Source organism: Canis lupus, chromosome 1 (genome assembly GCF_003254725.2).
Source record: "Canis lupus dingo isolate Sandy chromosome 1, ASM325472v2, whole genome shotgun sequence".
NCBI lineage: Eukaryota > Metazoa > Chordata > Mammalia > Carnivora > Canidae > Canis > Canis lupus.
This window is the reverse complement of record NC_064243.1, coordinates 81,433,682-81,448,447: the sequence shown is the minus strand read 5'-3', so window position 1 is coordinate 81,448,447 and position 14,766 is coordinate 81,433,682. Positions and strand designations below refer to the sequence as shown.

The 14,766-nt window shown below is 34.5% G+C and overlaps 1 protein-coding gene and 1 pseudogene across 9 annotated transcripts in view; one reads left to right on the top strand and one right to left on the bottom strand.

Moving 5' to 3' along the window:
• The window catches only part of VPS13A (vacuolar protein sorting 13 homolog A), a 235,415-nt gene that overhangs the window by 91,346 nt on the left and 129,303 nt on the right, over positions 1–14,766 (top strand). For all 9 annotated transcript variants that reach the window (XR_007400987.1, XR_007400992.1, XM_025423277.3 and 6 more), the window contains 3 exons: positions 2,740–2,821; positions 3,396–3,550; positions 3,943–4,099. Coding sequence is in view for 7 of the 9 variants with exons in the window: in XM_025423277.3 (XP_025279062.3) it covers positions 2,740–2,821; positions 3,396–3,550; positions 3,943–4,099 (394 nt within the window). In the remaining 2 variants the exon portion in view is untranslated. The remainder of the gene's footprint in view (positions 1–2,739; positions 2,822–3,395; positions 3,551–3,942; positions 4,100–14,766) is intronic.
• On the bottom strand, positions 6,584–8,320 carry LOC112644690 (protein SET-like; annotated as a pseudogene).

Sequence of the window (14,766 nt, the reverse complement as noted above, 5' to 3'; positions counted from 1 at the left end):
AAATTAACAATTTAATTATAAAGTATATATGGTCATGTAAAGGACACATATTAGCCAAAACAATTTATTATTTTTAAGGTTAATTCTGGTGTAGTTAACATACAGTGTTACATTCATTTCAGGTATAAGATACAGTGATTCTTACCTTCTGTGATCTTCAGTGATGAGCACTTCCATATATTACTCAGTGCTCATCAAGATACGTGTACCTTTAACCCTCTTCACCTGTGTCACCCATCCCTTTCTTTCTCATTAACCACCTCTGTTCTGTATAGGTAAGAGTCTTTTTTGGTTTGTCTTTTTTCCTTTGTTTCTTAAATTCCACGTGAGTGAAGTTATATGGTATTTGTCTTTCTCTGGTTTATTTTGCTTAGCACTGTACTCTCTAGATCCATTCACATTGTTGCAAATGGCAAGATTTCATTCTTTTTTTATGGTTGAATAATATTGCATTGCATATATATACCACATCTTCTTTATCCATTCATCTATCAGTGGATACTTAGGTTGCTCCATAATTTTGGCCAAAACAATTTTGGACAAGAATAATGTTAGAGATTTTCTAATACTTGATTTCAAGATTTATCTTATACTACTTTATTAAAGAAAGTGGGTTTTCTTTTTGATATGAGGATGAACTACAGATCAAGGAAATAGAATAAAGTCTGGATATAAATATACAATGTATACATGGTTAATATATATTTGATTTCTTACAAAGGTGCTGACCTAAATAAGTGGAGGAAATGTGCTAGTTCTTTCAATAAGTGATTTTTGAGATAACTAGATTTCCAAGTGGAGAAAAAATAAACATAAGAGATTTAGTTTGAAATGGAACATAGACATAAATGTAGATGCCCCCAAAATATAATTTCTTTAACAAAAAACATAAGAGAAAATCTCTAAGCACTTTGTGATAGGTAAAGATGTCTTGGGATAAAGCACAAATGAAGAAGAAAAATAAACTGATGAAAATTAAAATTTTCTACTTTTAAAAATGAAAAAGGCAAGCCATCTAATTGTGAAAAATATATGCAACACATTATGTACAAATACTTCACCCAAAGTATATAAGGAGACCAGTAACCCAGTAAAAGATTAGCAGAAACGTTGAAAAGGGGTTTAATTTTATTACTTATCAGGAAAGTGCAAAACAAAACCATTCTATCCTTGATGTAGATGTAGGCTTTTAACTATAAGAAACATACTGAAGGGTTGCTGGAGGGGAGGGGATGGGATAATTGGGTGATGTGCATTAAGGGGAGGGCATGTGATATGAGCACTGGGTGTTATATGCAACTGATAAATTATTGAACACTACATGTGAAACTAATGATGTACTATATGTTGGCTAAATTTCAGAACATTAAAGATGGAAATTAGGACAGCATAGTTTTGGGGGGTATGCCTAATGATCGAGAGGTTTCTACATTAATGGTAATGTTCTATTCCTAGTTCTGAATTTTGAGTGCATGGGTGTGTTTTCTTCATGAATACTTACTGAACCGTATACTTAGTTATGTAGTAGGTTTATGTTTCAATAAAAGTGTTTTCCCAAAAACAAATATGATTCAGAGAAGGACAAACTCATGAACCTGTGATATGATATGTAACTATAACACATTTGTGAAATTCTATTTAAAGCTAAGGTGAAATTGCCAGGAAGATTGCCAAAGTTTAAAATGTCTGAAAATACCAAGCATTTATAAGGCTATGGGGCTATACAAACTAATCTGCTGATGTTAGTTTACTGTTTTCCAACTACTTGTGAAAAGTTTGATACTACTTAGTAAGGTGAACATACACAATTCGACTCAGATATAAACACCATAAAAAAATCTTACATAAGAGCACCTGCAGGCATGTTCATGGATGCTTATGGTGGTACTATGAGTAAAAGCAAAAAATCTGTAAACAATACAAATATATATATCAATAGTGTAGTGGACATATGAGTAGTGGCTTATTCATCAGATATGCAATATAGTATAGCAGTGAAAGTGAGTGAACTATCAAGATGAATGAAATTGAAAGGTTTTTTGTAGAAGACTGTTCTAAGAAAATATATAATATTATTACCTTTTTGTATAATTTAGAAAGAAGCAGAGGATACACCATGTTATATTTAGAGAATCATTCATAGGGGGCTAAAAACAAGTAAATAGAAGTAAAATCATAATCAGTTGTAGGGAATGTAATCAAGGAGGATCAAAGAGGTGCTTCTAGGGAAAGGTATAGGACTGCTTAGTTTTTTGGCCTGGGTAGAAGATTGAGGTATGTCTTTTCTTATTATTTTATTAAATTGCATTATATGTTTTTATGGGCTGTATTTCCCAAAGCAGTAAAAAAGTCAGTTTAATGAAATGCCTCTCAAAAAATGAAAAGAAAAACTTCAAATTTCCCAACTCCGTAGGTTTTAAATATTGGGACTGGCTATTTCCCGTGGATGTCCTGAGATGGTTTTCTTCTTCAGTGAGACGTTGAGTGAACACAGAATCTAAGATCTTTTCCTACTCAAAGCCTGTCAAAACAATTAATACAACAATTTTACGTGTATATTTACCATTAAAATTGTAAAAGCACTTCTTTAAATCTATATTTTATACTTTACTTAACTAATTCTGATTGGCTTTTTTTCTTAGTTCAAAGTGAGATTTTTTTTTTATATTTGTCAAAATTATCTTAAGACTTTGAATAAAAATCTTTGTGCTAATTAACAGTGAATTACTTTTCTTCCAGATTCAAAGGTCCACTTCTTTGGGAACATCACAGATTTCACAGAAAATGCTTCCTTTCTTGGAGCTTCCATGTGTTGAAGATGGTAAAGTGAAACTGCTTTTGCTGTTAAATTTTATTTTGTGGGGCACCTGGGTGGCTCACTCAGTTAAGCATCTGACTTTGATTTCCGCTCAGGTCATGAACTCAGGGTCATGAGATCAAGCTCCGCTTTGGGCTCCATGCAGGGCACAGAACCTGCTCATGATTCTCTCTCTCTCTCTCTGCCCTTCCCCACCCCCAGGTGGCACATGCACATGCACTTGCTCCCTCTCTTTCTCTCAAAAATAAAATAAAATTTTACAATTTTTAGACTAATAATTTTACACTTGATCTCAGTCAAAGACCGAGAAGCGATAGACTAATGATTTTAAAAGGTGATGTTCATTAAGCTAAAGATTAATTTTATATTTTCTACACTTTTTGTCATCAAAAATGTTATTTTCAGACATAAGCTCTGTATTCTTTTCTATTATTTTCTAATCTTCACATTCACATTTTGAAATGTTTTAAGACTTCAATGTATTAGTATTCATATTTACTTCAGAAAAATTATAAGACCATTGTTATTAAGTCAGTCATTTTAATTTTTGACTTAAACAATATTCTGCAATATTTAGATTCTGAAGAAGAATATTTTGATGCACCTTGTAGTCCTTTGGAAGAGCCTCTTCAGTCTCCCACTGGAGTTCAGAGTTATCAGCAGAAAAAGATTCAAAAGCCAGATTGTTCAAAAAATATGATTCAGTATAAAATAAGATTTGAAGTGCCAGAGGTATGTACCATGGTAAAATTAATATGACTTATTTAAATTGTCATTTCTGCTATTCAGTTTATTTATATAGTCTTATTGCTAATATGTACTCCTGTTTCATCCAATTTAAGCTGAATCCAGATATTGCTTTGTGATTCTTTCCTCCCCTTTTTGTGAAGATTAATTTTGTTAATCAAAAATTAGGGGTTTAGATCATCTATTATGGTCATTTGATAGGAATTTATTAAAGATAATTAACTGTACAAGATACATGTGTATGCATGTGTGTATATAAAGTCTCCTTTAAATTTTAAATACAGATCATGTGTATAACTTATCCATTCAAAACCACCATCCGCATAAACAATTTTTTCTTTTAGATAGTGGTAGTTTCTTTATTCTTTTTCCTCTAGGTTTTGATTCAGTTTTATCACCTTGTTGGAGATTGTGAATTACCTGTGGTAGAAATTGATGTTTTAGGATTGGGCACAGATGTTGAACTTAGAACATTTGATTTGAAAGCAAATGCCTTTTTGAAAGAGTTCTGCCTAAAATGCCCAGAATACTTTGGTAAGTATCTCAGTTTTTTAAAAATAACTTTTATTGTTTGACTCCCTTCTAAAGAGTTTAAAATTCTCTAGGCTTTAAATCAGTACATTCGGTAAGATATTCTCGAGGAAATCTTACGAGTTGGTCTTCAGTTTTTATCTTGGGAGTCTGGGAAGGTAGAGCAAAGAGAAAATGATAATTTTTTTCATAAAGGAAAATATAATAGTCCTGGTTTAATTTTATATCTATCTAACTGAATACTATGATGCTGAGTTAGTTTCCTATTGATAATGTAACAATTTGCCACAGATTTAGTTTCTTACAACAGAAACTTCTTAAAGTTTATTAAGCAGTGGTCTGAAGTCTTAACAGGTAAAAATCAAGGTGCCAGTTAGAATTCCTGTATGGAGGCTCTAGGGGAAGATCCATTTCCTTGTTCATTCAGTTGTTACCAAAACGCATTTCCATGTGGTTTAAGTCTGTTTCCTGCTTATCTAATCTGTGAGGGCAGACCTTAACTCTACAGGCCTCTGTAATTCCTTGCATATAATTAGTTCTCTATATCTTAGAACCAGTACAGGGTGATAGATCCTTCTCATGTTGTCATCTCTGACCTCAATCCAGGCTAATTTCTTCTTTACCCAATTACCTTTGCAAAGTCCCTTTTGCTATATAATATATAAGGTAACATATTCTCAGGTTTTAGAGAGACAGAACATGGACGTCGTTGGGTGTCAGGGCGTAGCATTATTTTATCTACCATAAACACTTTATGTCCCAGAATCATAATGGAAAAATTTTGTGATACCTTGGATAATATTTCTATTTATTGTGTTAGGCATTTAGGAGAGGATATTATGTATATTTCTTCCTTTGTATTTTTGGGTTTATTCTTATAAGGGTTGATGGCTTATAATTCTCAATGGTTGATGGAATGATTATGACAAATGATTTATTTCTAATGCCTTTTATTTATTGTTCTTGTGTTATTGCTCTGGCTAGGACTTCCAATACTGTGTTGAATAAAGGTGACAAAAGTAGCATCCTTGTCTTGTCCCTGTTTTAGAGTAAAAGCTTTCAGCTTTTCACCATTGAGTAAGATGTTAGCTATGGGCTTGTTATATATGGTCTTTATTATGTTGAGGTGTGTTCCCTCTCTACACCGGTTTGGTAAAAGTTTTTATATAAGTGGATGTTGAATTTTGTCAAATGCTTTTCTTCATCCATTAAGATCATAAGATTTTTGTACTTCATTTTGTTAATGTAGTGTACCACATTGACAGATTGGTGAGTGTTGAACCATCCTTGAAATAATTGCTACTTACTTATGGTGTATCATCCTTTTAATGTATTGTTGAATTTGTTGTGCTTATATTTAGTTGAGAATTTTGCATCTTTGTTCATCTAAAATACTGGCCTGTAATTTTATTTTATTGTAGTATTCTTGTCTGAATTTGGTACCCAGGTAGTGCTTGACTTGTAAAATGAGTTCAGAAGTGTTTCCTCTTATTTTATTTATTTATTTATTTATTTATTTATTTATTTATTTATTTATTTATTTTTATTTATTTATTTATTTATTTATTTATTTATTTATTTATTTTATATATATATCTTTATGTTCCTTTATTGGAGCAAGATTCCTGACCGGTATACAGTGATATATTACTAAACAAGACCTGTGCAGAAATTACATACTATCCATCTAGACAGGTTTTCATTACACTTTGCCTATCGATGGAATAGTTCCATTTATAAGTTTTATTCATCAAAAAGTTTTGAATTTGACCAAGCTGTCCATTAATTCATCTCTGAAAAAGTTAAGTGGCATTTAATTTTAGCTACTATAATTTACAGCATTAAAAAGCTTATGCATTAGGTAGCTTCCCAAAATGGTATCCTATGCACAACGGCATTAAGTAGAGCAGGGCCCGTCACCTCACCCGGATTCACACAGGCCTCACGTGAGAGCTATATGCTAAATAGCTAGTACTTTGAGACAAAAGTACTCCTGAGTTTCTTACCACCAATACAACTTCTTACTCTGAGAGTCTGTCTTCTTGGCCACATTTCATAGTACCAACGATGACATGCCAGTAACTGCCCTCTGTGTAAGTTGGCATTAGAGCACCAGGTCTGTCTGATGGTGGTGGCAGGCACTATTATTATATCCAGGCAAATAAAGGCCCGTTTTTAAAAATGCCATTTTGAGATACAAATCAAGGGCACAACATATTCAGAACTCAGTTTTGAGCAATCTGGTATCACGACTGATGTGGGAGAGTTCAGAAACTGACGGCAAACTACACCTACGATGGCTCCTGGCTTTGGAGGCATTAATACATTGATTCAGATCCCTTTCTCAGTTCACACAGCCCTGAGGTCACCCTGCAAAGTGCGTATCAAAAAATACGGAGTCAGGGTGACAATGTTTGACAATATGTTATACAAGTCAAACTTGGAAAATCATATTAAATACACCTGTTCTGAGAGAAAAGCATCAAATCCTTTGTGTACACATTTAGTTTTATTGTAACAAAGCAACTTGTACACTTTTAACGTTTAAAACTGAGCATCTTTCCTTTCCAGTGAAACAAAAAGAAAATTTAAAAATAAACAGGAACAAAATTACAATAGAGAATGTCAATTCCAAATAAGATCCTACAGGTTCTGCTGATTCTCCCGAGTGGCAGGGCTCAAGTCATCATTAGGAGAGTGTTATTTTAAAAGTGTCATCTTAAACTGTAAGGATGTCCATTAAACATCACAATTAAACATGCCAAAGGAGAAGCCATATTGTCAAAATGCCCGCTTAACCCACCCAAACATCTCAAACCCATCCTTTGCTGACCTTCTATAACCCCATTTTTTTAAGTTTTTTTTTCTTTTTTTAAACAAGAGAAAGTAGACAGGTACATGTTCGTAAATGCTAACTGTCCATATTCACATAGAGACACAGTGTAATCTCTGAGCCCAATATACAGAGAAAGGAGGAAAAAAGCTAGAATTCTATGCACTACTACACAGGGGCCTAGCACCCTCCAGCTTCCAACAGAGCTAAGGGAGCAGAAGGTTTTTCTTTTTTCCCCACAGAGCACGGTGGTGTTGATTCCATAAAGTTTTTGTTGAGACAGGAAGGAATAAAAATGAATTTGGAACAGAAAGGGGTAGAGATTCTTTTCCCGCTGTATTCTGCTCAAGGTATTTCCCCCCAAAATAAGTTGAGAACAGTGGTATAAAGGGAGAGAAAAGAGACTTCAAAAAAACAGGGTGAATGAGCACAAGAGGAGGGGGGAAAAAAGAGATGCAACTTTTTCCCAGGGAATGGAGAAAATTAAAAAAGGAAGGTTGGAATCCATCAATGTTCCATCAGTCATCTTCTCCTTCATCCTCCTCTCCTTCCTCCCCCTCATCATCATCTTCATCTTCTTCACCTTCATCCTCATCTCCTTCTTCATCAGTATCTTCCAATCCTCCTCCTTCTTCATCATCATCATCATCTTCTTCTTCTCCTTCTCCTTCTTCATCATCCATATCAGGAACCAAGTAGTACTGTAATAGATTTGGCCAAATAACATCTTTGATGACCTCTCCTAACTCATCTGCACTTGCAGCAGAATGGTCAGTAAACCAGGTGAAGAAGCTCTCTGGTTCCTCGTTCTGTCTCTTCCTGCTGGCTTTATTCTGTTTTTGACTTGAACGTTTCGTCAAATCCTTTCCAGATTTCCATTTGATTTCAGTGGACTTTGACGATGGATCACCACTCTCATTCAGATGAAATTCTTTGGAGAGAACTTTATTTTCGAAGTAAGGGATTTCATCAAAATAAAAATCTATTCTGTAACCTAATTTAATATCTTCAAATTCTGTCACTTGACTCTTGTCAAATAATGCAGTGCCTCTTCATCCTCCTCCCCAAGCAGTGCAGACACCTGTGGATGGTTGACAAATGTTGTTACCCAAAAACTGGGGATTTGGGCGATCAATTCCGATCTCTTCTGAAAAAACTGGTTGGCGGAGTTTGTTATATTTCTGTTCTACTTTCAAAATCTCCTCACTGGCTTGTTCATTAAGTCTGTCTATTTCATTTTGTACTTCATCAATATGTTCAATTGCTTCTTGCTGTTCTTTTTCTCCCTTTGGCAAGTGCTGAGAGGTCGATGTCTCTTCTGGCTTGGGGGCCGGAGGCAGCCTCGGTTTCTTCGTTTGAGGTGCCAGCGAGGACTGGCGCTTGGGGACCATGCTGTGAGGAAACTTCACGAAAGCGGGAGAGGGGCACATCAGGAAGAAGCTCCGATTACTCTCCTCCTATTTTTTAGAGATGTTTCAGAAAGATTAGTATTAATTCTTCATTTAATGTTTGGTAGTATTCATCAGTGAAGCCATCTGGCCCTGGACTTTGTTTTGTTGGAGGTTTTTGATTACTGATTCACTTCTTTACAAGTAATTAGTCTACGTGTATTTTGTATTTCTTGATTATTAAGTCTAGGAAGGTTGTATGTTGTTAGGAGTTTATCCGTTTCTTTTAGGTTGTTCAATTGTCAGTGTTATGGTGTTTCATTGTAGTCTCTTATGATCCTTCGTATTTATGTGGTTATCAGCTTTAATGTCTCCTTTTTCATGTCTGATTTTATTTGAGCCCTCTTTTTTATTTTGGTGAATCTAGCTAAAAGTTTGTGCATTTTGCTTATCTTCTAAAGGAACCAGCTCTTAGTTTTATTGATCTTTTCAGTTATTCTCTTTTAGTCTCTATTTCTTTTATTTCTGCTCTGATACCTTATTTCCTTCTAATTGGGGTTTCATTTTTTCTTTTTCTAGTAGCCTGAGGTGTAAAGTTAGATTGTTTGAGATTTTTCTTGTTTCTAGGGCTAGGCATCTACTGGTTTGTGCTCTGCCCTCTTAGAAATCCTTTTGGTGCATTTCATAAATTTTATTATATTTATGTTCTCATTGGTCCTAAGGTATTTTTTAAAATTTCTCTTTTGATTTCTTAATTGACTCAGTAAAAAACTGAATATCTGAAGTAATTCTTTGTGACCCAAATAGTAAAACTGTCACTATTTGCAGATGACATGGTATTATATATAGAAAACCTTAAAAGGATCCACCAAAATGCTCATAGAATTAATCAGTAAATTCAGTAATGTTGTAGGATAGATAAACAGAAAATTCTTTTGGGTATCTATACACTATGAGGAGGAGAAGTTAAGAAACAATCCCATTTACAGTTCCATCAAAAAAAATACATAAAAACAAATAAGGAAGTGAAAGATCTGTATACTGCAAACTATAAGACAGTAATGAAAAAAATTAGACAAATAAATGGAAAGATAGTCCATGCTTATGGATTGGAATACTTTTTTTTTAAAGATTTTGTTTATTTATTCATAGAGACACAGGAAGAGAGAGAGGGAGAGAGGCAGAGACACAGACAGAGGGAAAAGCAGGCTCCATGCAGGAAGCCCGACGTGGGACTCGATCCTGGGTCTCCAGGATCACACCCTAGGCTTCAGGCGGCACTAAACCGCTGCGCCACCAGGGCTGCCCTGTTTTGGAATAATTAACATGATTAAAGTGTTCCTATTATCCAAAGCAATTCTGCAAATTCACTGCAATCTGTATCAAACTTCCAATGGCATTTTTTCACAAAAATAGGAAAAACAATTATGGGGGTGCCTGGTTGGCTCAGTGGTTGAGTGTCTGCCTTTGGCTCAGGTCATGCTTCTGGGGTCTTGGGATGGAGTCCTGCATCACGCTGCCTCTGAGGAGTGTGCTTCTCTCTCTGCTTGTGTCTCTGCCTCTTTCTCTGTGTCTCTCAGGAATAAATAAATCTTAAAAAAGAATTTCTAAATTTGTATGCCACCACAAAACACCCCAAATACCCAAAGCAGTCTTGAGAAAGGACAAAATTGGAGGAATCATGTTCCCTGATATCAAAATATATACAAAGTTATCTATGCTACTGATATAAAACTCTATGATAACATAAAAACAGACCCATCGATCAATGGAACCAAAAACAGTCTAGAAATAAACCCATTCATATATGGTCAGTTACTTTTGGCAAAGAAGTTAAGAATATAAAATGAGTAAAGGATAGTTTCATAAATGGTGCTAGGAAAACTGGACGGCCATATGCAAAGGAGTAAAACTGGACTACTATTTTATACCATACACAAAGATTAAGATGGATTTAAGGCTTGAATGGAAGAACCTGAAACCATAAAACTACTGGAAGAAAATATAGGCAGTAAGTGCCTTTACAGTAGTCTTCTGTGAGTATTTTGGATCTGACTCCAAAAGCAAAGACAAAAATTAACAAGTAGGAATACATTTACCACAAAACTTCTGCACAGCTAAGGGAGCCATCAACAACTTGGCAAGGCAACCTTCTGAATGGGAGAAGATACGTGCAAATCATACACCTGATCAATGCTTAATACCCAAAATATATAAAGAATCCCTGCAACTCAATAGCAGAAAACCAATTCAATTAAAAAAAGGGCAGAGGATCTGAATAGACATTTTTCCCAAAGAAAATATACAGATAGCTAACAGGTATATGAAAAGATCCTGAAATCGGTAATTATTGGGGGAAATGCTGCTCAAAACCACAATGAGATATCATGTCACACCTGTCAGAATAGGTGTTATCAGAAAGACAAGAAATAACAGGTGTTGGTGAGGATGTGGAGAAGAGGAAATCCTGTGTACTGTTGCAAATGTCAATTAGTGCAGACATAATGGAAGGCAATATGTAGATTTCTCACAGAATTAAAAATAGAATTATATGATCTAGCAATTCCACTTCTAGGTATTTTCCCAAAGAAAATGAAAACACTAATTCAAAGAATAAATGTACCCCATGTTCACAGCAGCACTATATATAATAGCCAAGATATGGAAACAGCCTAAGTGCAGTCAATGAGTGAATGTGTAAAGAAGAGGTGATAATCTTATTCACACATATACACAAACACACAATGGAATTCTGTTTAGCCATTAAAAAGAATGAAATCTTGCCATCTGTGATTACATGGATAGACCTTAAGGGCATTATGCTAAGTGAAATAAGTGAGAGAACGACAAATACCATCTGATCTCACTAATATGTAGAATCTTAAAAAAAAAAAAAAAAATCCAACCTGATAGGTACATAGGAAACTGGTGTATGCCAGAGGCAAGGGATGGGGGTGGGTGCCATTGACATGGGTGAAGAGGGTCCAGAGATAAAAATTTCCAGTTATAAAATAAATCAGGAGGATGGAAAGTATAGCATTGTGGCTATAATTAACAATACCAAATTGCATATTTGAAAGCTACTAAGATAGTAAATTTTGAAAGTTCTCATCAGAAGGAAAAACAAAATCATAACTATGGATGAGGACAGATACTAACTAGACTTATTGTGGTGATCATTTCATAATTATACAAATATTGAATCACTCACTATATTTTATACCTGCAACTAATACAATGTTATATGTGACTTTTACTCAATTTAGAAAAGAGAACTGATTGAGTAGATTAATTTTATAAAGCTTGTTTGGAGCAGAAGAGCATTGTATATGATTAGAAATGACATTTTAAAAATTTTAATAATCTATTTTTAAAGTACTTTTTGATTCACAGTGCAATTGAGCAGTTTAGGTATAGGGATTTTCCTCTGTACTTACACATGCATAACCTCTCCCATTATCAACATCCACCACCAGAGGAGTACATTTGTTGCCGTTTGTAGACTACACTGACATAGTATGCCCAATGTCCATACTTTATTTTAGGGTTCAGCTTGATTCTGTGCATTCTGAGGGTTTTGGACACGTATAGTGACATGTATTGAGCATTATATTATCATACACAGTAGTTCTGCTCTTAAAATCCTCTATATTCCACCTTTTCATCCTTCTCTGTCCTCTCCCACCTCCTGGAAACCACCGAGCTTTTTTACTATATCCATTTTTTATTCTTTTGCCTGAATGTCACATAGCTAGGATCATACCATATTTAGCCTTTCAGACTGACTTTTTTCAGTTAGTAGTATTTATTTCTATATCTTCTCATTTCTTGATAGCTCACTTTTTAGTCCTGAATAACGTTCTATTATGTACCACAGTTTATTTTTTGATTCACTTACTAAAGGATATCTTGGTTGCACACAAGTTTTGAGAGTTCTGAATAAAGGTGCAGTAAACATCTGTATGAAGGTTTTTGTGTGGGCATACGTTTTTAACTGCTGTTGGTAAATACCAAGAAACATCACTCTTGGGTTATTTAGTAAGAGTACATTTAGTTTTGTAAGAAACAAACTGTCTTCCAAAGTTGCTGTACCATTTAGCGTTCTCCTCAGCAGTGAATGAGAGTTCCTGTTGTTTTATAGCCTCACTAATATTTGGTGTTAGTGTCTTTGGATTTGAGTATTCTGATAAGGTCTGAAGTGGTATCTCATTGTTTTTTTTTTAAATATGCCTTTCGTTGATGACATGTGTAGAGTATCTTTTCATATGCTGATCTGGCTTCTACATAGTTTCTTTGGTGAGTTGTCTGTTAAGGTCTTTGATCTATAGTTTTAATGGTGTTTGTTTTTTTCTTGATTAATTATAAGAGTTCTTTGTATATTCCTTTATCAGATGTGTCTTTTGCAAATGTTTTTTATAAAGATTTTATTTATTTATTCATAGACACAGAGAGAGAGGCAGAGACACAGACAGAGGGAGAAGCAGGCTCCATGCAGGGAGCCCGATGTGGGACTCGATCCTGGGTCTCCAGGATCACACCCCAGGCTGCAAGCTGCGCCAAACCGCTGCGCCACCAGGGCTGCCCTGCAAATATTTTCTTATCTGTGGCTGGTCTTTTCATTTTATTAGCATTATTCTTTGCGGAACAGAATTTTTAATTTTAATTAAGTTCAATTGGTAAGTTTTTTTCATGGATCATGTTGGTGTTGTATCTAAAAAGTCATTGCCAAAATGAGGATATCTAAATACTGTGTTATCTTTGAAGTTTTATGGTTTTGCATTTTACATCTAGATCTGTGATCCATTTTGAATTGATTTTTTTGTGAAGGGTATGATTTCTTTGTCTAGATCCTTTTTTTTTTCTCCTGTGGGTGTCCATTTGTTCCGTCATTTGTTGAAAGACTGTGTAAATGCTAATGTAAATAGTATTGTGTTTTGAATTTCAAATTCTTCATTAACAGTTTGGATATATAGGAAAGCATTTGACTTGTATATTAGCCTTGTATCCTACAACCTTGATCTAATGGCATATTAGTTCTATGACAACAACTGTTGTTGATTCTTCCAGATTTTTGCACAGATGGTCATGTTATCTGTAAACAAAGACAATTTTATTTATTTTTTATTTTTTTATTTTTTTAAAAGATTTTATTAATTCATAGATACACAGCTAGAGAGAGAGAGGCAGAGACACAGGCAGAGGGAGAAGCAGGCTGCATGCAGGGAGCCCGACGTGGGACTCAGTCCTGGGTCTCCAGGATCATGCCCTGGGCTGCAGGCAGTGCTAAACCGCTGCGCCACCGGGGCTGCCTACAAAGAGAATTTTATGTCTTGCTTCACAAAAATAAAAAGAAATACCTTTATTTTTTGTTTTAATGCATTTGCAGACACAATTATGTTTAAAATGCGTAAACACAGAAAGACCTCTTACTTGTTTCTTAGTGTGAAAACTTTGAGTTTCTTACAATTAAGCATATAGTTAACTGTAGGTTTTTAGAAGATATTCTTTATCAAGTAAAGAAGTTCTTTATTCCTAGTTACTGAGAGTTTTTATCATGAATGGTTGCTGGATATTGTCATATGCTTTTTCAGCATTGTTTATATGATCATTTAGTTTTCTTCTGTAGCCTATAGATGTCATAGATGACATCCATTGATTTTCAAATGTTGAACCAGCCTTGCAGTTTGGGATAAGTTTTACTTATCATGGCACATAATTTTACTTGTCATGGCACATAATTTTTTTTTATACTTGGTTGGATTGAGTTTGCTAATACTGTCTTGAGGACTTTTTAATCTGTGTGTGTGTGTGTGTGTGTGTGTGTGTGTGTGTGTGTGTGATCTGTTTTATCTGAGTTAATGAGAGTTACTGGCCTGTAGTTTTCCTTTTTTTCATTCTCGGTATTGCCTTTGTGTTGGTTGGTATTAGGGTAATTCTGATTTCATAGAATCAGTTAGCAAGCATTCCTTCTGTTTGTATCCTCTGAAAGGAATTGTAGAGAATTGGTATAATTTTCCCTTAAAGTTTATTAGAATTCACCATTGAACTCATCTGAGCATGGTGCTTTTTTTTTTTGGAGGTTATTATTGACTTGATTTCTTTAATAGATATGAACCTATTCAGATTGTCTATTCTTGTGCAAGTTTGGCAGATTGTATCTTTCAAGGAGTTGGTACATTTTATTAGGTTATCACCTTTGTGGACAGAGTTGTTCATGGTATTTTTTTAAATTATCTTTAATGTTCATGATACCATTATTTGTTTTATTTCTAATACTAGTAATCTGCATCCTCTTTCTTTTTTTCTTAGTTAACCTGGCTAGAGGCTTGCTAATTTTATTGATCTTTTCAAAGAAACATTTTTGGCTTCCTTAATTTTTCTGACGACTTGTTTTCAGTTTCATTTATTTTAATCTACTTTTTAATATTTCTTTTGCTTTGGATTTATTT